Source organism: Pan troglodytes, chromosome 2, assembly GCF_028858775.2.
Source record: "Pan troglodytes isolate AG18354 chromosome 2, NHGRI_mPanTro3-v2.0_pri, whole genome shotgun sequence".
NCBI lineage: Eukaryota > Metazoa > Chordata > Mammalia > Primates > Hominidae > Pan > Pan troglodytes.
The window spans coordinates 137,459,493-137,480,845 of record NC_086015.1 but is presented as its reverse complement, the minus strand read 5'-3'; the positions used below and the strand labels follow the sequence as shown (position 1 = coordinate 137,480,845).

The window sequence follows — 21,353 nt, the reverse complement described above, 5'->3', positions numbered from 1 at the left end:
GAAAAGTTATGTAGGTTTCGACAAATGCATAGTGTCCTATATCCACTACAGTATCATAGACAGTAGTTTGCACCTTTAAAAAGTCCCCTGTGAATGGGGCATTTGTATTTATAAATACTCCCTCCCTTATATTTTAAATAAGGTGCTTTAAAAATGTATTTATTATGGAACATTTCAAAAATTCAAAATAAGGCATAATAATATAATGAATCTCTGTATACCCGTCATCCAGCTTCAGCAATTCTCAACTCATAGCCAATTCTGTTTCATCTCTACCACCTTACCCCTACTCCACTCATTTGCCCTCACTCTCCTTATCCTCTACTTAGATTATTTTGAAGCAAATCTAGACATAATTTCATAAAAAATATTCCAATATGTATATCTGAAATTCTTAAAAAATCTAAAATAACCATTATTGCACATTATTAAGAAATTAAGAATTTATAAATATCAAATATCTAAGCTGTTGAGCTTTTCCTGATTTATAAATATGTAAATGTATATGTAGAGACTCTTGCCTATGACCTGGATCCACTCTTATCCCTGCCCGTCCCTGCACCACTCAGTTCCCTTGGTGCCAGACTCCTTCTCACCCTGGAGTCTACATTAGATGGCACCTCTGCCTTGCGTTCTTTCCCCAAATCTTGTACCATGGCTGGTACTTTCTAGATCTCAACTTAAAATGTCAATTCCCCAGAGAGGCTCATCTTCCTAGGGTTGATCCCCAGTGCCTCTCTGTGCTATCACAATGTTTTAAGCATCTGATAGTTTTTTGGTTGTTTCCATCTCCTTTAGTGAAAGTTCTGTTTGAATAGACACTTTTTAGGTTGTTCCACTTTCTATTTTTAGCACCTAAAACAGTACCTGACATGTAGTAGGTTTTCATTAAAAGTGGAACAAATGAGTAAACAAGTGAATCATACTTACAAAAAAATTCACTATCCTGTGCCTTACTGGAGTCATCATTCTGTTGATCATTTCCCATGGCCTGCTTAGTTATTATCCAAAAGGGAAATTAGACTGAAGCTATACTTACTAATGGAAGTTTACATATGTTAATTTTTTATAGCTGCTTTTCTTTTCTTTTTTTTTCCCCTTTTTGAGACAGGGTCTCTCTTTGTTGCCCAGGCTGGGGTGCAGTGATGCAGTTACGGCTCACTGCAGCTTTGATCTCCCAGACTCAAGTGATCCTTCTGTCTCAGCCTCTAAATAGCTGGGACTACAGGTGTGAGCTGCCATACCCCACTAATTAAAAAATTTTTTTTTGTATAGATGAGGTCTCCCTGTGCTGCCCAGGATGGTCTGAAACTTCTGGGCTCAAGGGATCCTCCCACCTTGGCCTCCCAAAGTGCTGGGTTTACAGGTGTGAGCCACTATGCCTGGTCTTGATAACTTACTTTCTTTGGAGTTGCCTAATTTGCCTCTCCCATTCCCTTGCTGTCTCTGGGTAAGGCGCCTCCCATGTCGACTTCCATAGCTCCATACCCTGCATAAGCAGACCTGTATCACTGCACCCATCATATTTTGTCTCTCCCCTACTGCACCGAGGCTACCTTATGGCTTGGCACAGAGCAGTCTCTCAATAGACTGTTGGCCCACGCTACAATTGGAGGATGTGAAGTATTCAAGAGAGATTCCGGCAAAAGCCTTTATCAGTAATGAAAAGCTAGGAAATACAATTTCTAATTTTTTTTCCCCAAAATGCGTAACCTGCTGTCCTATCCAGTCTATTTTCCATCTTATATACAGTATAGTTTTCAGCCCTGGCAATTTGACTTGGGTCTTTTTGTATTTTCCATGATTCTACTTAACTTTTTGACCATGTGGAGTACAGGTATAATAGTTGTTTCAGTGTCCTTGCTTGTATTCTAACATTTGTGCCTGTTCTGTGTTGATTTTGACGACATATCATGTTTACTTCCTGAAGTGGCACAGTTAGGAAAAGTTAGTGCCTGCAGATTCCTGGCTTTTCCTTGGGAGGAACAGGAGATTCCCTTCCATGTCTTCTTGAAGCTGATTTCTAAACCACCTATCAGGACCAAAAGGGTAGGCTTACCTGCTTTTCTTTAGGCAGAAAGAAGGCAGTCTGAAGGACGGAGGGGAAGAAGGGGTATATTTATGTTGTCTGCTGTTGTTGGTCATGCATATGTTCTTTCTCTGGAAAGCTCTCTCTAATCCTCCTTTCTGTGTATGAACATACACTCTCAAGACAGTTCTATCAAGACACTTAGGGTTGCAGGACAAATATATGAGGAAATGCTGAAGAATGTGGCAGAGAATTACATGAAAAATCATATTTAATCCACAGATTATTGCTTGAACAGCTATGGGATTGAAGATTTACATGCTTATTCAACTATGGGGAAAGGATGCCCCTGTTCTACAGTCTAATATTTTAATTCCTTGTCTTATAATGTAGTTAAACATTAGGTCTCAGCTAATTTTCTAGGTATAATATGACCACAGCTAGATTTATTACATTCTGATGAACAAACTGTTATTTTATCGATTTCAGCTTGTTACTTTCCATAACCTAAGAGCATTTGAAATGAGAGCTCCTTGTTTACTTTCCTTTTAGCTTTCATTAAAGTGTATTCAGTGGTTTAATACATGTTAAGTGATATTGGTTTTTTCTCTGATTAATGGCTCATATTACCACTGTCCTCAGAATCTAGAAGATTATCTTGACTAAATGAATTTTTACTTAAGGTTTAAATGGCATATGGAAACTGTGGATGATATAATAAAATAATAGTGTTTTGGCTGACACTAGGAAACCATGGATGATATCATAGAGTAATAGAATTTTGCGGCTGAGGAGAGGGACATTAACATCATCTGGTTTAACTTTTTTGTTTTGTAGTTGAGAAAATTGTTGTCTAGAGAGGGCGGTTAAGTAATTGGTTGCCAAAGGTCATTCAGCTACCTACTGGTGAAGCCAGGGGAAGGGAAATAAGAACTGTGAACTCTGCTTTAGTTCTCTTTCTATGACATCACTTTTGTTTTTTTGCCTTAACTAATGGTTCTTGACATTTTCTTTAAAGTATCATTTTCTTTAAAACCCATTTTCTTTAAAACCCATCTTTGATGTAGTTGACTTTTATCGACAGCCAGCCATTCATGCATCTAATATTTAAGTAGTTACAAGTAAACTAAGACCCCAGCCTTGTTTGTGAGATGTGCAAGGTAATAGGAAGATGGACATTTGAAACAACTCCCTGAAATATGTTTTGTTAAGTGCTATAAAGGTGGCTTTTAAAATAAAGAGAGATGGTTTGCTGATTTAGCACGAATGAACCATATGTACAGCTTTGAGAAACCAATAGTCAACTTTTAAAATCATTTGGAAAAAATTTTTGAACTGTTGAATTATTAGAACTTGAGTTAGGCCAGTTCATGTGGATCACAGACCTTGAAATAAGTTTGAACTTAAAATTGTCTAGGGAAAAATGAATTTTTTTTGATAAGCCTTAAGAGTTTTGCAAGAATAACTTTGGTTTTTTAGCTTTGAATTTGGGTTGTTTAAAAATAAAATTTTGAAAAAATGCCATGCTTTCTAACAAGAGAGCAACATTTTTCCTTTGCTGGAATTGGCAATGGGAAATTTAAGTCTGCTTAATGTAACTGAACAGCTGAAGTATTTTCATCCTAAATCAGAATTTAAAAATTCTATGCATTCTAATGACAAAATGCTACCTCTTTAGTTTGTGGCTGTCCATTCTTGTTCTTGTCTGCTTTCCAGCAGAGCCCCCTTGTCTCTTGGCATCCTTGTCAAAAATTAATCAGCCCAAAATATGTAACTTTCTTTCTGGACTCTCAGTTCTCTTCTGTTGGTCTACATGTCTGTCATGCCAGTACTACACTGTTTTGATTAAAGTAGCTTCGTGGTGAGCTTTGAAACCAGGAAGTGTGAGTCCTCCAACTATGTTCTTTTTAAAAATTGTTTTGTCTATTTTGGCCTGCTCACAATTTCATATTAATTTGAGGATCTGCTTTTACTCTTGTGCAAAAATGGGAGTCAGAATTTTGATAGGGATTTTACTGAATCTGTAGCTCACTTGGGTAGTATTGTTACATTAACAGTGTTAAGTCTTCCAGTCCATGAACATGGGTGTTTTTCCATTTATTTAGGTCTTTAATTCTTTCAGCAATGTTTGTAGTTTTCAGTGTACAGTTATTCCTAAGTATTTTATTCTTTTGGATGCTATTGTAAATGGAATTGTTTTCTAATTTCCTTTTTGGATTGTTCATTGAGGGACCAGCTCTTATTATGCATTATATCTCTCCTTTCCTACTTGGATTGTTTTGCCCACTACAGTGTCTCAGCATTCTCTTTTCTTTTGATTTCTATGATCTTTACTTACATAACCTTTGACTCATTAGGATTGTTGGAGTCACCAGACCTCTACAAAATGATACTCAGTGACTTTATTTCCCTGACTCTAATTTTCATTTATTCCCTCCCTTTATCCCAAAGGGATATTAGAACCTACCCTGATTTTTTTTTTCCTTTGACCATGCGGGTGTCCCAGTTCCCAGTTTTCTTTTTTTTCCCAAATAAGGCACTCATTGGAATGACCACCTTAGAAGTGATCTGTCTCAGCCCTTGGAATTTCCTAACTATAGCACACCTACCTTCCTTCTCAGTCACTCCCTTCTATTGGAACCAGGCTCTGTTTCCTAGTCTCATAAAGAGTTACCCTGCTCCTGGCTTGCCACAGAACTGGTTCCTTAAAGCATTACTGAATAGATTGTTTCCCTCACTGCCTCTCTAATCATTTCTCACTACTCACTTAACCTCTGTGATGCTTAACACTCCCTGACAGTAATAACCCCTGCTGTCCACTGTCCCTGCTTTCAGACTGCATTTGATTGCTGTTGTCGTATTTGAAACACTAATAATTAATAGTAATTAGAAACAACTAGGTTATCTAGCCCCTGTCTTTATGTGTCTTTTGCTTTTCTCTTTTAATTTTTTTCAAGCGTATGATGGGGAAGGAAAGAAAAAGGAGTTAAAATTGAGAGATAAAGTATGATATTCTCTATAGATTTCATCTTTTTCTAAAAGTAAATTTGTTTAAAATTCTTTTATTTCATTAATTTTATTTCCTGATTATTAGGGTAAAATATACTCATTTATAGACTATTTGGAAAATATACAAGAAAAGATATAGACTGGAAAATATACAGGAAAAGATATAGACTAGAAAATATACTCATTATAGACTATTTGGAAAATATTTGTAAAGAAGAAAAATGCCATATATTAACCATGCATTGACAATTTTTGATAAATGTATTTTCAATTTTTTTTCATGTTCTTGTTTTTTCTTTAGGTAGTTGAAACCATTTGTGATGGTTAAGAATATAGGTAACTCATTGAGATAGATGGTACTTAAAAATGTGTATGTTCAGTTTTGCCTCACTCCCTGCCTTCTTACCATTGCCCGGTGGTCATATTGTGGCCTATACATTTTTTCCTTTAAGAAATTGATTATGCTTTTCCTTATAGCTGATCACATTTTGTAAATATCTTACAGATGATTTGAAGTAAGTCACATTTCCTATAGAGTACCATCTTGATGGATGTATTAATTATGGCTGTACCTATAAACTATATCTTTTATACGCTAATATCAGTCATAGACTGATAGTTTTGTACCATGGTCATACTTATATTTGGTTCTCTTCATATTTCTACTATTTTGGTTTTTAAAATTCTTTATAGTTTGATACAGAACAGTGATGATTCATGATTATTATACCTTCATCCTGAAGCATAGCTCTTCTCAGTATAAAACAGTTCTCTATCCCCTATTAAAAACAAAAGTTTTATTAATCTCTCAGTATGTTTTAGAGAAACTTTTTGGGAAGAATACATAATTGCGGTGTTTCCTGAGGCCTTCTGAGTACTATTTTTGCATATGATGAGAGTTTGTCTAGAAATAGAATTCCTTGCCTGCTTCCTCTTCTCCTGAAAATTAAAGCTTTGTTCCATTCCCTGTCATCTTCACGGTTTTCCATGTTATTCTCATTCAGATAGCATGGGTAACCCAATAATTTTATTTCAGTCCCGTTGTCAAATGTTGCATGTGGAAATTTTTTCCAAGTTTTGGTCTTCTCTTTTGGTCTTTCTCTTCAGTTTATAGTACTTTGCCAAATTTTGCTATTTGGTTTAACTGGGTATTTTAAGGGAAAGTTGGAGGAAGGTGTTTTAATCATTAATAATTTATCATTACTGGTGTTAACATTAATATACCAAAGATAATGTCTTTACAAATGTGATTTTTTAAATTGAATTTTATTTTTGAGGGCCTTTTCTGTATCTCTTATCAACCTTCATGGGTTATTTTAGACAGTAGTTGGTTGTATTTTTGTATTAATGAGTTGTCGCAGCTGTATGCATATTTCTTTAAACATGTTTTTGAACACTTTTATTATTTTTCCAGTTTAACTTTCATAGAAAATTTAAGAGAAGAAAAAGAATAAAAGCATATAATAAAAATCATCCATAATCCACTATTTATATTCAACCACTGTTAACATATTTTGCTATTTTCCCTTTTTTTAAAGTGGAACACAACATGCATATGAATATATATTTAACTTTGATTCACCGGATGTTTATTGAATACCTGTTACATGCATGAACTATTCTAGGTGCCAGACATTGTTAAAAATTTGCTGTATACAGTTTGTATGTTGTAATTTGCATTTACTGTTATATTCTAAGCAAAACTCATTTTACTACAGTATTTATAACAGTTTTGTTCATGGCTTCATAGTCTTTTTTCAGTGTTTTTTAGTCACTTATTTGGTCATTAAAACCTGTCTTCAAAGAAGCCTAATACGTTAGAGAGATGAACAGGGAGCAGTTTAGTTGAGAGGATATCATGACTTGAGGTCTCACCTCTCTCCTCCAAAGAAAGATAAACTGTTGAAAACGGTTGTTCTATCTTCTGGATGTATTACAGTTTATTAATTATTGCTCTGTTGCTGGTAGTTTATATTGTTACTTTTCTTCAGTTTTAATTTTTATTAATATATTTGTACATAAAAATTTGTGTCTGTCTTTCGTTTCCTTAAGATGGATTTTAGTAATGGAATTATTGGGTCAAAGAGTATAAATATTTATAAAACTTTGTATAGAGTCACAGATTACGTGTCATAACCTGTGTAACAGTCAGTATTATTTTTAAATAATATAAACATTTCTGTTATAACATCAAATGTATTCCATAAAAACCCTTCAAGTTTACCTATTCACTAAAAGTAACAGGATTTATGAGAAAAATAAGGTTAAGGGCCAGCCACTCAAGATTTCTGCAATTAAAGCAGAGCACCAACAAAAGCATAATTGGTACATTGTGAGATCACTTGGGCAGCCCAGTCAAACCACTTAGCATGGCTTATGTTGCCTCAGAAGAGAGTGAGAGATATTAACATATAGGGTGTGGTCTTGAGACAGTACAGATGAAAGTCATTTTCTTAGCCAATGTGGGTGCCATAAAGGTGGGCACCAGAGTAAGTGCAGCTTGCTGTGCAAAGGATGGGAATGCTCCTTTGAGCAGGGAGTCCTGGGTACAGGTGCTCATTTTAAATATTCTTGAAATAATGCTGAGAGGACTCCTGCTTGGCAGAAGCTGAGCTAAATGAGGATCTTTTTCTTTCTCACTGAAAGTTATAATTCTATTCCTGCTATTCCAGATCCCCTTGCCTAGGAAAATTAATATGTGAACCCACTTGTTATACTGGAATGATCTTACTTACAAACCACTTAAAAGCTGGTGTTACAGAAACATGTCTCACAATATAACAGACTGTATTTGCTAATTTGATGCATGAAAATTTGAACAGAATTTTATTGGTTTCTTTCAAACCTTTTCAAACTGGAAATAACTACCTTAGCTAATAAAGAATGGAGTATCTGTTTCAAAACAAGTGTTTTCAAAACCTATAGTCAGAAAACAGCAACTGTGTTTAATGATTATATTGCAATTTAAACACCTCAGTCTATGGTAGTGAATTTTAAATTTACAATTTATTTTTGTGGTCATTAGGTGTTCATAGGCATTTGGATCACAGGGCTTTAAATTGTCAGCAGCTTATAAATATTTATTTGTTGAGGGTACAAGCATCATCTTGTAGTGAGTCATTTGTGGCAATGGCTTAATCCAGGATTATGCAGCATTCAATTATAGCACCAGAGAGGACAGGAAGTAGAGGAGTGAGTTCAAGATTGGGTGTTTTTTTCTGAGCGGATGGTGTATGTCTGACGTAGGCTGTGGTGGGTGAAAGTGGAAACCTCCACTGGTAAGAAAGTAATTGAAGTAATTGAGGTTGAGGCCTGTAAGAAGAAACTGAGGAAATGATTGGTACAATAGAATGGGAGAAACAAGAGGATTATAGATACTGGAGACAGAATGACCCTGGGAGCAGCTGTTGTTAATTGTAAAGAGCTGAAGAACTACTAGCTGTTGAGATACTATAGTTCAAGATTTTAGAGGCAGAGTAATTCGCATATTGCTGCTGTCCATAGAAATGAGTTTCTTTGGTATGGATGAAGATTGTTGGAGTTGAGGAATAAAAGAGACATTGAAGGGCAGATTGAAAGTGGGTTAGTCTCAGGGACATTGGGAGTCTGCCCTAATGAGACATAGAAGAGGGGTGCATAGAACTTGTATAAACTGGTCCCAGAATCCTCAGTGAATGAGGTAACTGAGATACTGAGAAGGATAGAGGGTGGCATAGTTTGATAGCATGATTCTAAAGAAACAGAACTTTGGGTAAGGGTGCTCAAGCAGTCATCTGAAGTGGCCATGGCGATCCAGGGCAGTGTCCACTGAGGGTAAGAGAATGGGCCCTTTGGGCTCCACAGGGCCAGGGGAAAGTTGTACTTCAGAAGGATAAGGAGGTTGGTGGAAGTCAGAGGGGTATTAGTGGGTGACAGTATAGAAGTAGATCATTGAAGGGGGATAAGGGGTGGACGGCCAGGGTGCTAAGCTACTAGCACAAGTTGAAGTCCAACTAGGTTTTAGAAGCCTGAGAAAGTTGGCTGACTGCAGTCTTTGCCCTGTCTTCAGTTGAAATGTTGTGAAGTTGCTCTGTTATGTTCAAAAAGAATATTCCCTACTTAGGAGGCATGGTTTCTGTTGAAGTTGGTAGTTTCTGTTTGGGCTGGTAAAACTAGAGAGACCTTGAGCAATTTGGGGAGAACAGATGTTCCCAGGAGGCTGGGAAGGAATTGGCTATATCCACCCGTCTCCTTGACAGATAAGATAAAATTTCTAGTAGAACAAAACCACGAATTATCAAATGACTGCATGTATGACTTGAGGACGTGCCTGCATTTTCTTCTTCTTCTTCTTTTTTTTTTTTTTGGTCTTGTCTGGCTGCTTACAGGTACTTTTTATCTAGCTTAACATGGAGTTGAATTTACAGAACTCCTAGATGCTCCTGATACTTTGAACTGTGTCTGGAAAACTTACTTACACATTATTTTTTGTTATTATTACCAGTAATAACAATAAATTGTTATTAGGAACAGAGTTCTTTATTTTCCTGGGAAAGGTGTTTTGAAGTTTAAATATAGAAGTTGGTGATCACTTAAGATTAATTTTTTCTAAAACTTTCTATGTTAGTACAAATACTATGCTATGATTTTGCAAGCTTCTTGAGATAAGCAGAGAGGTAAAAACCATTGAGTGTTAATTCCTTTTTTCCATCTTTTAAAAAATTTAGGTAAACTATGTATAATGAAATACACAGATTTTAAATGTTCTCTTGGTTGAGTTTTGAAAAATGCATACACCTATGTAACCACCACTCCAACCAAGATATAGGACATTTCCATCACCCCAGAAATTCCCTGATGCCTCTTTGTAATAAATTCAACAGTTTCCCTTCCACTCCCCTTTCCAGGGTCACCACTGACCTGATTTCTATCACCATAAATTACTTTTGCCTATTCTATAACTTTATATAAGTGGAAATATTAGTATATACTCTCTTGTGTAGTTTCTTTCACTCATACAGTCTATGAAATTCATCCCTATTGTTACAAAGTCTCTTATTTTCATTGCTGATTAGCATTCCATTTATATATATGCCACAGTTGGTTATCCGTTCATCTGTTGATGGACATTTGTGTTGTTTCCAGTTTTGGCTATTGTGGATAAAAGGGCTGTGAACATGGCCAGGCATGGTGGCTCATGCTTGTAATTCCAGTACTTTGGGAGGCCGAGGCGGATGGATCACTTGAGGTCAGGAGACCAGTCTGGCCAACATAGTGAAACCGCGTTTCTACTAAAAAATACAAAAATTAGCCGGGCGTGGTGGCAGGTGCCCATAATCCCAGCTACTCAGGAGGCTGAAGCAGGAGAATCGCTTGTACCTGGGAGGCAGAGGTTGCAATGAGCTGAGATCCTGCCTGGGCAACAGAGTGAGACTCTGTCTCAAAAATAAAAACTTTGGGGGGAGGGATATGAATATTTGTGCATAAGTCTTTTTGTGGACATATGTTTTCTTTTCTTTTGGATAATTACTCAGAAATGGAATTCTTGGATCATAGAATAGGTGTATGTTTAACTTTATAAGAAACTGTGTTTTCCAAAGTAGTTGAACATTTTTTACACTCTTAGCAATGTGTAAGAGTTGTATAATAGTTACTCCACCTCCTTGCCAACGTTCAATGTTATTCTCTTGGGTGCTAATGGCTCTCACTGTGGTGTTCATTTGTAGTTCTCTGATGACTAAGGATGTTTAGCACCTCTTCATATGCTTATTGGGTATGTATATAATTATGAAATGTCTGCTCACATCTTTTGTCCATGTTATTTAATTTGGTTAAAAAATTTTTGGTTCTTTATATATTCTAGAAACAAATCATTAAAAAAAATTAACCAACATCTCTCCCTTCCCCCAGCTAAGTTCTTTCTTAGATAGATGTGACTGTTTTCTCCTAGTTTGTGACTTTAATTTCGTTTTCTTAATGTTTTTTGAGGGACAGAAGTTTTTAATTTTGATGAACTTCAGTTTTTAATTTTGATGATTTTAAAATTTTGATAAGGTTTTAAAATTTTGATAATTTTCCGTTTTTTCTGGTTGCTTTATGTTCTGTGTCACCTGTCCAGGAAATCTTTGCTTACCCCAGGTTGTGAAGATTTTCTATCGTACTTTTTTTTTTTTTTTTTTCAGCCCAAAGGAGAGCAAGGGAGAGAGGGAAGGAGAGACAGAAGGGGATGGGGGAAAGAGAAAGAGAGAGAGAGAGAAGGCAGTAGAGAGAGTGCGAGGCGGAGGGGGAAGAAGAAAAAGAGAGAGGGCGAGGGAGCCAGAGAGCAAGAGCGACAGAGCCCCAGAGAGGGAGCGCTCCGCTCTGGCAGACAGGGCCTCTTCTACGTTTTCTTTTAGAAGCTTTATAGTTTTGGCTTTTACATTGAGGTTTATATCTCAGATTGGGTTTTGTTTGATATGTAAGATAGGGGTCAAGGTTTATTTATTTTTTTACTTGTAACCCTAGGAAGAGTTTTTTAAACATTTATTTTTTAAATTTTTATTTATTTTTTATTTACACATTATTATTGTACATATTTATAGAGTACAGTTTGGTGTTTTGATACATATCTCTGCTGTATAATGATCCAGTCAGGGTAGTTAGTGTATTCATCACGTCATACATTTATCATTTCTTTGTGATAATAACCTTGAAAAGCCTCTCTTCTAGCTATTTTGTGATATACAGTGTTTTACTGTTAACTAGTGACTCTACTGTGTGTTAGAACATCAGAATTTATTCCTCTTATCTAACTGTAAGTTTGTACCCACTGACTAACCTTTCCCCATCCTCCACTTTCCCCTCCCCTCCTCAGTCTCTGGTAATAATTGCTGTGCTCTATTCCTATGATATCAACTTTTTTTTTCTTTTTTTTAAAGATTCCACATATGAGTGATGTCATGCAGTATTTGTCTTTCTGTGTCTGGCTTATTTCACCTAACATGATGTCTTCCAGGTTCATTCATGTTGTAGCAAATGACAGAATGTCCATTTTTTTAAAAGTTGAATAATACTACATTGTGTACATTTACCATATTTTCTTTATGCATTCATTCTTTGTTGGACAGTTAGGTTGATCTCATATCTTGGCTATTGTAAATAGTGCTACAGTAAACATGGGAATGCAGATACCTCTTCGACATACTAATTTCATTTTCTTTGGATATATACCCAGTAGTGCGATTGCTGGGTCATATGGTAGTTCTTTTTTTTCCCCCTACACACAGAGTCTTGTTCTATCTTCCAGGCTGGAGTGCAGTGACACGATCATAGCTCACTGCCGCCTCGAACTCCTGGGCTCAAGCCAACCTCCCATCTCAGCCACCCAAGTAGTGAGGACTACAGGCATACACCACCATGCTTGGCTAATTGTAAACATTTTTTGTAGAGACAGTGTCTTGCTAATGTTGCCCAGACTGGTCTCATACTTCTGGGCCTAAGTGATCCTCTGGTCCCGGCCTCCCACACACTGGGATTACTGGCATGAGCCACTGTACCTGGCCTTAACTTTTAATTTTTTAAAGAACCTCCAAAGTCAGGCCAGGCACGGTGGCTCACGCCTGTAATCCCAGCACTTTGGGAGGCCGAGGCAGGCGGATCACGAGGTCAGGAGATCGAGACCATCCTGGCTAACATGGTGAAACCCTGTCTCTACTAAAAATACAGAAACAAAATTAGCTGGGCATGGTGGCAGGCACCTGTAGTCCCAGCTACTTGGGAGGCTGAGGCGGGAGAATGGCGTGAACCCGGGAGGCAGAGCTTGCAGTGAGCTGAGATTGCGCCACTGCACTCCAGCCTGGGCGACAGAGCAAGACTCATCTTAAAAAAAAATAAAAAAAGAACCTTCAAAGTCTTTTTCATAATGGTGTACTAGTTTATAATCCTACCAGCAGTATAATAGCTGTCCTAACAGGAATGAGGTGGTATCTCATTGTGGTTTTAATTTTCATTTTAAGGTTTTTTTTTCTCTGTATATTTATGCATCTAGTTGCTTTACATCGCTTGTTGAAAATACTAAAGTTGAATTGCCTTGTTCCTCTTCCAAGGCATTTTCATTTTCAAGATTGTTGTTGGCACGTAAATTTCATGATTAATTTATTTTTTCAAAAAAATCTATTGAGATTTTGATTAAGATTACTTTGAATCTGCAGATCAATATGAGAGACTTGACATGTTAACAGTATTCAGGCTTATCTAAGGAGAATGGTACAGTATGTCTCTCCACTTTCTAAGGTCTTCTCTAATTTTTCTTAGCCATGTTTTATAGTTTTCAGTGTAGAGATCTTACATAGCTTTAGAGTTATTCCTGGGTCCCTGGTGTTTTTTAATGTTATAGTATTGATTTTTTAAGTTTTATTTTCTAGTTGTTGCTAATATAGAAATACAATTGATGTTAAAGTATTGGCTTTGTATTCTGAGACCTTGCTAAATTCACTAGTTGGTTTTAGTAGTATTTTAGTAGATTTCACAGTGTTTTCTATACATACGATTATGTCATCTGTGAACAATGACAGTTTTACTTCATCCTTGTGCTTTTTATGCCTTAATACATTGGCTAGGACCTCCGGTACAAGGTTGAATGGAAGCTGTGGAAGTGGACATCTTTGCTTTGTTTCTGATCTTAGGAATAAGGATTTAATAATTTACCATTGAGTATGATATTAGCTGTAGGGTTTTTTTAATGTTCTTTACCAAACTAAGAAAGTTTCTGTCTATTCCTAGTTTGTTGACAGTTTTTATGATTAATAGGCTTTGAATTTTGTCAAATGCTTTTTCTGTATCTATTGAGATGATACGGGTTTTTATTTTGTTAATGTGGTAAATTATACTGATTTTTAAAAGGTTAACCTTTCATATATAGTTGGTCATGATGTGTTAATCCTTTTATGTATTCTTGTATTGAATTTGCTAATATTTTGTGGAGAATGAATCTATGTTCATAAGGGATGTTGTTCTGTAATTTTCTTTTCTCATTATGTTTTAGTAAGTTTTTTGTATCAATATGATGCTGCTGGCCTCATCAGATGAGTTAGGAAGTATTCTCTTCAACTATTTTCTGATAGAGTTTATGTAAGATTGGTGTTGTGTCTTCCCTAAATGTTTGATAGAATTCACTAATGAAGCCATTTGGACCTGGAGCTTTCTTTTGGGATAGGTTTTTAATTGAAATTTTTATTTCTTTTAGTTTGGTAAATTATGTTTTTAAAGGGTTCTTCTGTTTCATCTAATTTGTTGATTTTATTGTCAAAGTTGTTTATAATAATCTTTTTATCTTTTTAACATCTATAGGATTTGTAGTAATGTTTCATTTTCATTCCTAGTATTGGTAATTTGTGTTTGGTGTTTTTTCTCTTTTTTCCTTGATCAGCCTTGTGAAGGGTTTAACTGTTTTATTAATCTTTTCAAATAATACTCTTTTGGCTTCATCCTTATAGTTAATATCTTTATCATATGGTATTTGATCAGGGAAGGTAGCCTGTATGATTTTGGTTTGAATCTGTTTTTATATTTAAAAAAAATTTTAAATGCGTGTGGTCTAATTCATGATTAATCCCCCCTCACTTTTTCATGTCCCATAATTATATGTTCAAATCATCTATGTCCACACTCAATTTGGTGACCTTTGATCTTTTTATTTTTTTGATCTTTTTATGTTTTAAAGAGAGAGGGTCTTGTGTTACATAGACGGGAGTACAGTGGTGTGATCATAGCTCATGGTAACCTCAAATTCCTGAGCTCAAGCCATCCTCACGCCTCATCCTCCTGAGTAGTTAGTACTACAGGTGTGTACCACCACTCCCAGCTAATTTTTAAAAAGTTTTTTATAGAGATGGGTTGTTGCTGTGTTGCCCAGGCTGGTCTTGAACTCCTAGCCTCAATGGATCCTCTCGTTTCAGCCTCCCAAAGAGCTGGGATTACAGGTGTAACACCATGCCCAACTGTTTTGATCTTTTAATTTCTGAGAGGATGTTAGTTTCCAATTGTGATTGTGGATTTGTGTGTTTCTTTTTGCCTTTTTGTCCGTTGGTTTTTGCTTTCTATATTTGAAGCCCTTTTTTTTTCAGTTGTACTACTGTATCTTCTTGTGTTTTTTATTAATATGAACTCATTAGTAAATTTTATATTAATACATTTAGTATGAAATCCTTTCAACTTGAGTTCTAGTTTGTCTCATGTCAGTACTGTCTCATGTAATTTTCTTCTTTTTATTTATCTGACATATATTTCTAAGTAAACAGCACCTATCTAGACTAGACTAAGACCCAGACGTAAGAAAAAAGGCAAATTTAAATTATTTACAATTTTTCCTCTAACCCCTTTCTCCAGCACCACCAATCCTCCATTCCTGGATATTTGCTAACACTCCTGCCAGCAGGGAGAGGCTTTTGCAGAAGGGTCTACATTTCTGTCTCTGCTTTCAGTATCTTTTTTAGGATAAATAAAAGCAGTGCTACCCAGCTAGTGCTGTGGATGGCAAGCCACCCAGGTGCTGGGGCAAGAGACTGAAGGCACAAGCTGTTCCAGTATAATAAAGAAAATATATAGAACAAGAATAGTTATACTAGAAATAGAATATAGATATGATTATATATGAATATGATTAATCATTAGTTTGTAGCATTACTCTTTATTCCAATATTATAATAATCTCTGTTCTACAATTACAACCTAGAAAAAACCAGGCCATACAGAGATAGGAGCCGAAGGGACATGGTGAGAAGTGACCAGAAGACAAGAGTGTGAGCCCTCTGTCAAGCCCGGATAGGGCCACTAGAGGGCTTCTTGGTCTAGCGGTAACGCCAATGCCTGGGAAGGCACCCGTTACTTAGCAGACCTTGGTCTAGTGGTAGCGCCAGTGCCTGGGAAGGCACCTGTTACTTAGCAGACCAGGAAAGGGACTCTCCCTTTCCCCGGGGGAGTTAGAGAAGACTCTGCTCCACCACCTCTTGTGGAAGGCCTGACATGAGTCAGGCCCGCCCGCAGCCATCTGGAGGCCTAAACGTCTCCCTGCGATGCTATGCTTTAGCAATCACGTTCCTGGTCCACTTTCATGTTCCATCCTGTACACCTGGCTCTGCCTTCTAGGTAGCAGTAGCAGAATTAAAGTATTAAAATCTTTGATCTCTCCGAGAAATGCATAGAAGAAATAATGACATAAGCTGCCCCCTCTCTCTCTCCACCTCAGCTACCAAATAGGGAAGGGCTGGCCCCCTGTCCGTCGGACACGTGACTCACGTGACCTTACCTATCATTGGAGATGACTCACACTCCTTACCCTGCCCCCTTGCCTTGTATACAATAAGTAACAGCACAGCCAGGCATTCAGGGCCGCTACTGGTCTCCACATCTTGGTGGTAGTGGTCCCCCAGGCCCAGCTGCCTTTTTTCTATTTCTTTGTCTTGTGTCTTTATTTCTACGATCTCTGGGCTCCGCACACAAGGAGAAAAACCCACAGTCCCTGTAGGGTTGGACCCTACAAGTTCAGCAGCTTTCCCCTATGTGGCGTGCCTTAAATTTCATTTCTGCATTAATGATTTTATTACACCTAGTTCAGAAACGAGAAAACTAATTTTACAGGATAAATACCTGTAGGAGAGTGATTTGTTTCTAGGTCTATATTCTTAGGAGGTATGAGATCTCCATCTTGACCTCTCTGCATACTGTGAGGTTTCAGACCCCATAGTGCCGGCTTAGTAAATGTGAAATTTGCATTTTGGCTGTTCTCCTCAGTATCTTTCCCCCTCTAACTTGTGGAATATATATGTCATGTATTACTAGAGGGACACCTGGATAGAACTTTAAATAACAGTAAATCAATTCAAGAGAAAGTTACTCTCTGCTTTTAGTCTTTCAGTTCCTTGGATGATCATGGAGAAATCCTCTGTGTGATTTTTTTTTTTTTTTTTTTTTACATTTCTAAAACACTTGATTATACCTCCCTCCTCCCTTTTTATAAACAATGAGCTAGGCTCAAGTTCACTGCCTTCTTGGTAGGCACCAGAATTGAGCTAGAGTTTAGTACATGTGTTTTTCTTTTGTTTTTTTGATAACTTTTTTTTAACAGTAACTGTTGATTTGCCACTGAAAAGTAGTGATTAAATTTTGCCTTAAAAATTTTTATTTTAACAAATTAAATAAGTTTTAAAGAAAAATATTAAATACAGGCAGGATAAAAGGGTGTGACAAAATTGAGATCCTGATACGTATGGAAGATTGTATGTGCCCTGGCTGAGAAAGTGGTATGGGAGTGAGTGAAACTTCGGAGTCACTTCTCTGGCATTCCAGGCTTTTCATTTATTTTTGTTTTGTCTATAGTACTGACCTCTTGGTTAACAAGCATTTATGTTTTGTGCAGAGAGCTGTGTCCTGCAGATACCATGAAAAACATAGTGTTCTTCCCTTTGTAGTCTTGGTAGGGAAGACAGCATGTGCCTGCAAAACACCTGGTGCAAGTGTGTACCATGGTAAATGCTATCTGAACAGCAAGGACCTTGTGTTGTCAGAGGAGGCGGAGGTCATCTCTGGCTGGAGGCTTGAGGCTTGGCTCAGGCTTACGTTTTATCTGAGGGGCCTTTCTCCCTTTCATTTTGAATCTCCCTTCCTAAGTCTACGTAAATTTTTTGGGGAAGGGGCATTTCTTTGTAGCTGTTCCTCTAAGAAGCACTGTGTGCAGAAGAAAGAGCATCACACTGGCCCTCAGAAGACAGAGTGGCTCCCAGAGTTCTATCTAGTTCTAGCACACCTGTTTTCAACTGGATAACTGCTTAATTGTTTCAAGTCTCAATTTCTTCATCTTTCTTGGTGATGATAAAACCCCGTGTCTTTCTTGCTTCATAAGGCAGCCCATGTTAGGGCCATTTGTGATGTTCATTTGCTTATCAATATTATCTTCACTCTATTTGTATTTGAAATACTGATAGGGATGATTTTGAGAATATTTTAAATGTTTAATTATTTTTTTCCTATTTTTTTCTAGGTCTTGATGCAGAACTTTATTATGTGAGAAATGACCTTATTAGTCACTACGCTCTATCCTTTAATCTGTTAGTACCCAGCGAGACAAATTTCCTGCACTTCACCTGGCATGCGAAGTCCAAGGTAAGAGAGTGGCTAACCACAGACATCATGACAGGGTCACCCAGCCACAGAGGCAAGGGCTGTGTTTGAGGACTGGGCTGCTGTCTGTACTGAAGGGTCCGCTGGTGATGTGATATAATAGTACCGAGTCTTTTCAGATTTATATTTCAAATATTTGGCCTATTCCTCTAAAATTTCTTGAATCCTTTAAAACGAAGGTGGCTATCATTTAATTGATTAGCACATGACACAACACTTAACATCCTTTTAGGCTCTTCAAACAGAGATCCAGACCTAGCTTGAAAAGGGTACAATTGGACCCAATAATGCCTGTGCTGCTGTGGTGAAAGGAGATGGGTATAGGGGTGGAGATTGGTAAGATAGGCTTTTTAGACATGTTGGACAGAATGGATACAGTTCTCCCACTCATGGAGAAACGGTGTAAGAAAGGTACAGCAGATGCAGCCACCCATGTGTCCTGTGGTGAGGCTTCTTTACCCATAAGGGCTAAACCCAATCACTTAAGAATCTCTTGCCTGGGCTACTTGTTGCTGAATTCTTCACATTGCCTCTGACTGCCTGGGTCCCTGAAATATGGTAAGTTTTCTCCTAAGTCAAAGAGTCGGAGGCTGAGCATGGAGGTGCCTCCTGTACCCAACCAACTTCAGTTTCTTTTATCAGCTTTATATAGGCTTTTGAATAGGATTTTATTCAGGAAATAAAAATAGTCTTGCTACTATAAATAAGAATACCTATTGTAGAGTTTTTTAAAAAAGTATTATAGAGTAGTGTCTGTCATAATATTTGCTGCAAGTTATTTAAATTGGCCACTTTAATATAGATTTTTAAAAATCTTCATTTTTTTCTACTTAGAAAACAACAGTGATTATTGGGAAAATTCAAATATTACAGAAATGTTTTAAGAACTGTAAGACTAGGCCTGGCGTGGTAGCTCACACCTGTAATCCCAGCACTTTGGGAGATTGAGACAGGTGGATCACAAGGTCAGGAGATCGAGACCATCTTGGCCAACATGGTGAAACCCCATCTCTACTAAAAATACGAAAATTAGCGAGGTGTGGTGGCACGCACCTGTATTCCCAGCTACTCAGGAGGCTGAGGCAGGAGAATCACTTGAACCTGGGAGGCGGAGGTTGCAGTGAGCCGAGATTGCACCACTGCACTCCATCCTGGGAGACAGAGTGAGACTCCGTCTCAAAAAAAAAAAAAAAAAAAGAAAAAGAACTGTTAAGACTTTGTAGTTCTATACTCAGAAGTAATTGTTTATAGTTTGGTGTAACTTCTTCAAAGTCCCCTTTATTCCCTTTTTAAACAAAAAAGGGATTTTTAGACATGTATGTTGAACAGTACTTTTTCCCCTACAGAATAACTTATCTATGCATCTTTCTTTTTCTCTCACTCATTCTCTTTAGTGGTTTTATAATATGATATTGTATGGATGTATGCTATATTGCTATCTGTAAAGTACCTCGTTGATGGGACACATGGATTTTTAATAGCATTTTATTATTTCAAACAATGCTTCCCTTCACCATTACACAGTTTCCCTCATTTCATTTTATAGGCAAAATCCAGGTAATGGGATGATGAAAACAATTGGTAGTTCATCTTTTATTGATGTTTCTACCTTTGCTATTTCTTTTATTTAAAAATTTTTCAATCTTTGCTTTTGATGAATATAGAAACACAGAAAAAAATGTGTGTTAATGTGTATCCCTGTGTGTGTATATGTACATATATATGTGTGTGTATGTATATAAATATGTTAAGAACATCTTTGTTCAGAAGTTTTTGTGCACTTGTGGCCTTATTTCTGAATAGTAAATTACTGCTGAGAAGTCAAGTGGCTAGGCCAATGTGTGTGTCTTTAAAACTTTGAAAGATACTGCCAGATGTACCAGTGAATAAGTGCTTATTTTTGACCTTCATTTCCTAATACCAACGTTTTAAGTATACTTGCTTGCCTTCCAGTCTCCCTCTCCCTCCCCCTCCCCATACGTCAGTGTGTATTTTCTAAGAAAAAGGGCATTCTTTATACAACCAAAATACAATGATCAAAACCAGGAAATTTGACATTATTAGGTTATTATCTAATCCACAGTAGTCACATTTTATCAATTATCACAACAATGTTCTTCATAGCTAATTTTTTACTAGTTGATGTCTCTTAGTTCCCTATCAGTCTGGAACAGTTCCGTAGCCTTTCTTTGTGTTTTTTGACCTTAACATTTTTGAAACTTACAGGCCAGTAATTTTGTAGAATGCCCCTCAGTTTGTGTTGTCTGAGGTTTCCTCATGATTAGATTCAGGGATATCTCTTTGGCAGTGATACCACAAAGGTGCTGTCCTTCCCAGTGCACAAGGTGCCAATTTGTCCCATGACTGGTGGTGGTAACTCCGAACACTCTTGTCACCAGATTTCTCCCCTGTCAAGTTTTTCACTTTATAGTTAGTAAGTAATTTGTGGGAAGATAATTTGAAACTGTCTTTTAAAAAAATCTCATTCCTCATCATCCTTTCAACCACTACTTTTTGCATCTGTTTTTGGAACTAGTTTCGTATTTCAGCCTGTGGTGTGGTGAGGTAGTGTGTTTCCTCTCACTGGAAGAGGTCAGACCTACACTGGATAACCATTCAATAAGGCTGTTATAGAAGGAATTCAAGTATTTGTGGAGTGGTTGTTACTGAATTTTAAGTTCCCTTGCAACTCTGAGGTCCAGTCTTTCTATGAACATCTTTCAGGCAGAGAAGCTTCTTATATTCTCCAAGAAGTTGATAGCTAATTCTTTGTTGTTATTCTTACCTTTGATGTTGATACATATAAAAACAAATAATAAATGTATTTCAAAATGGTGAAAGGTTTATTAGAGAATTCTGTTCTAGGTACTTCTATTGACTTTGAACAGAGTGTGAATATTTCTGGGCACACTTAGGAAAAAAGAATGCTGATATGAGAAGGTTTCCTGGGCAAGTGTATGGGTAGTGATTTGTGAGTACAAAGGCAATGTGGGAAGTGGCAGTCAGGACTGAACAAAATAAAACCTTCTTTTACTGATTCCTTTAAAACAGTTAAAATACACCGTTTGTTATTTGGAATGAGCTCAGGGCCCTGATGTTGCTGGTAATGGGTGTCTGAGTCTTAGGAGCCTGTTACAGGGGGAAGTTGGAGTGGGAGAGAGCAGGTAGGAGGGGCTCAGGT

General features: G+C 37.1%; 1 protein-coding gene across 7 annotated transcripts in view; it reads left to right on the top strand.

Moving 5' to 3' along the window:
* RYK (receptor like tyrosine kinase) overlaps nucleotides 1-21,353 on the top strand; it is a 129,399-nt gene that overhangs the window by 10,264 nt on the left and 97,782 nt on the right. For all 7 annotated transcript variants that reach the window (XR_008547108.2, XR_008547106.2, XR_008547107.2 and 4 more), the window contains exon 2: nucleotides 18,033-18,154. Coding sequence is in view for 4 of the 7 variants with exons in the window: in XM_054681043.2 (XP_054537018.1) it covers nucleotides 18,033-18,154 (122 nt within the window). In the remaining 3 variants the exon portion in view is untranslated. The remainder of the gene's footprint in view (nucleotides 1-18,032; nucleotides 18,155-21,353) is intronic.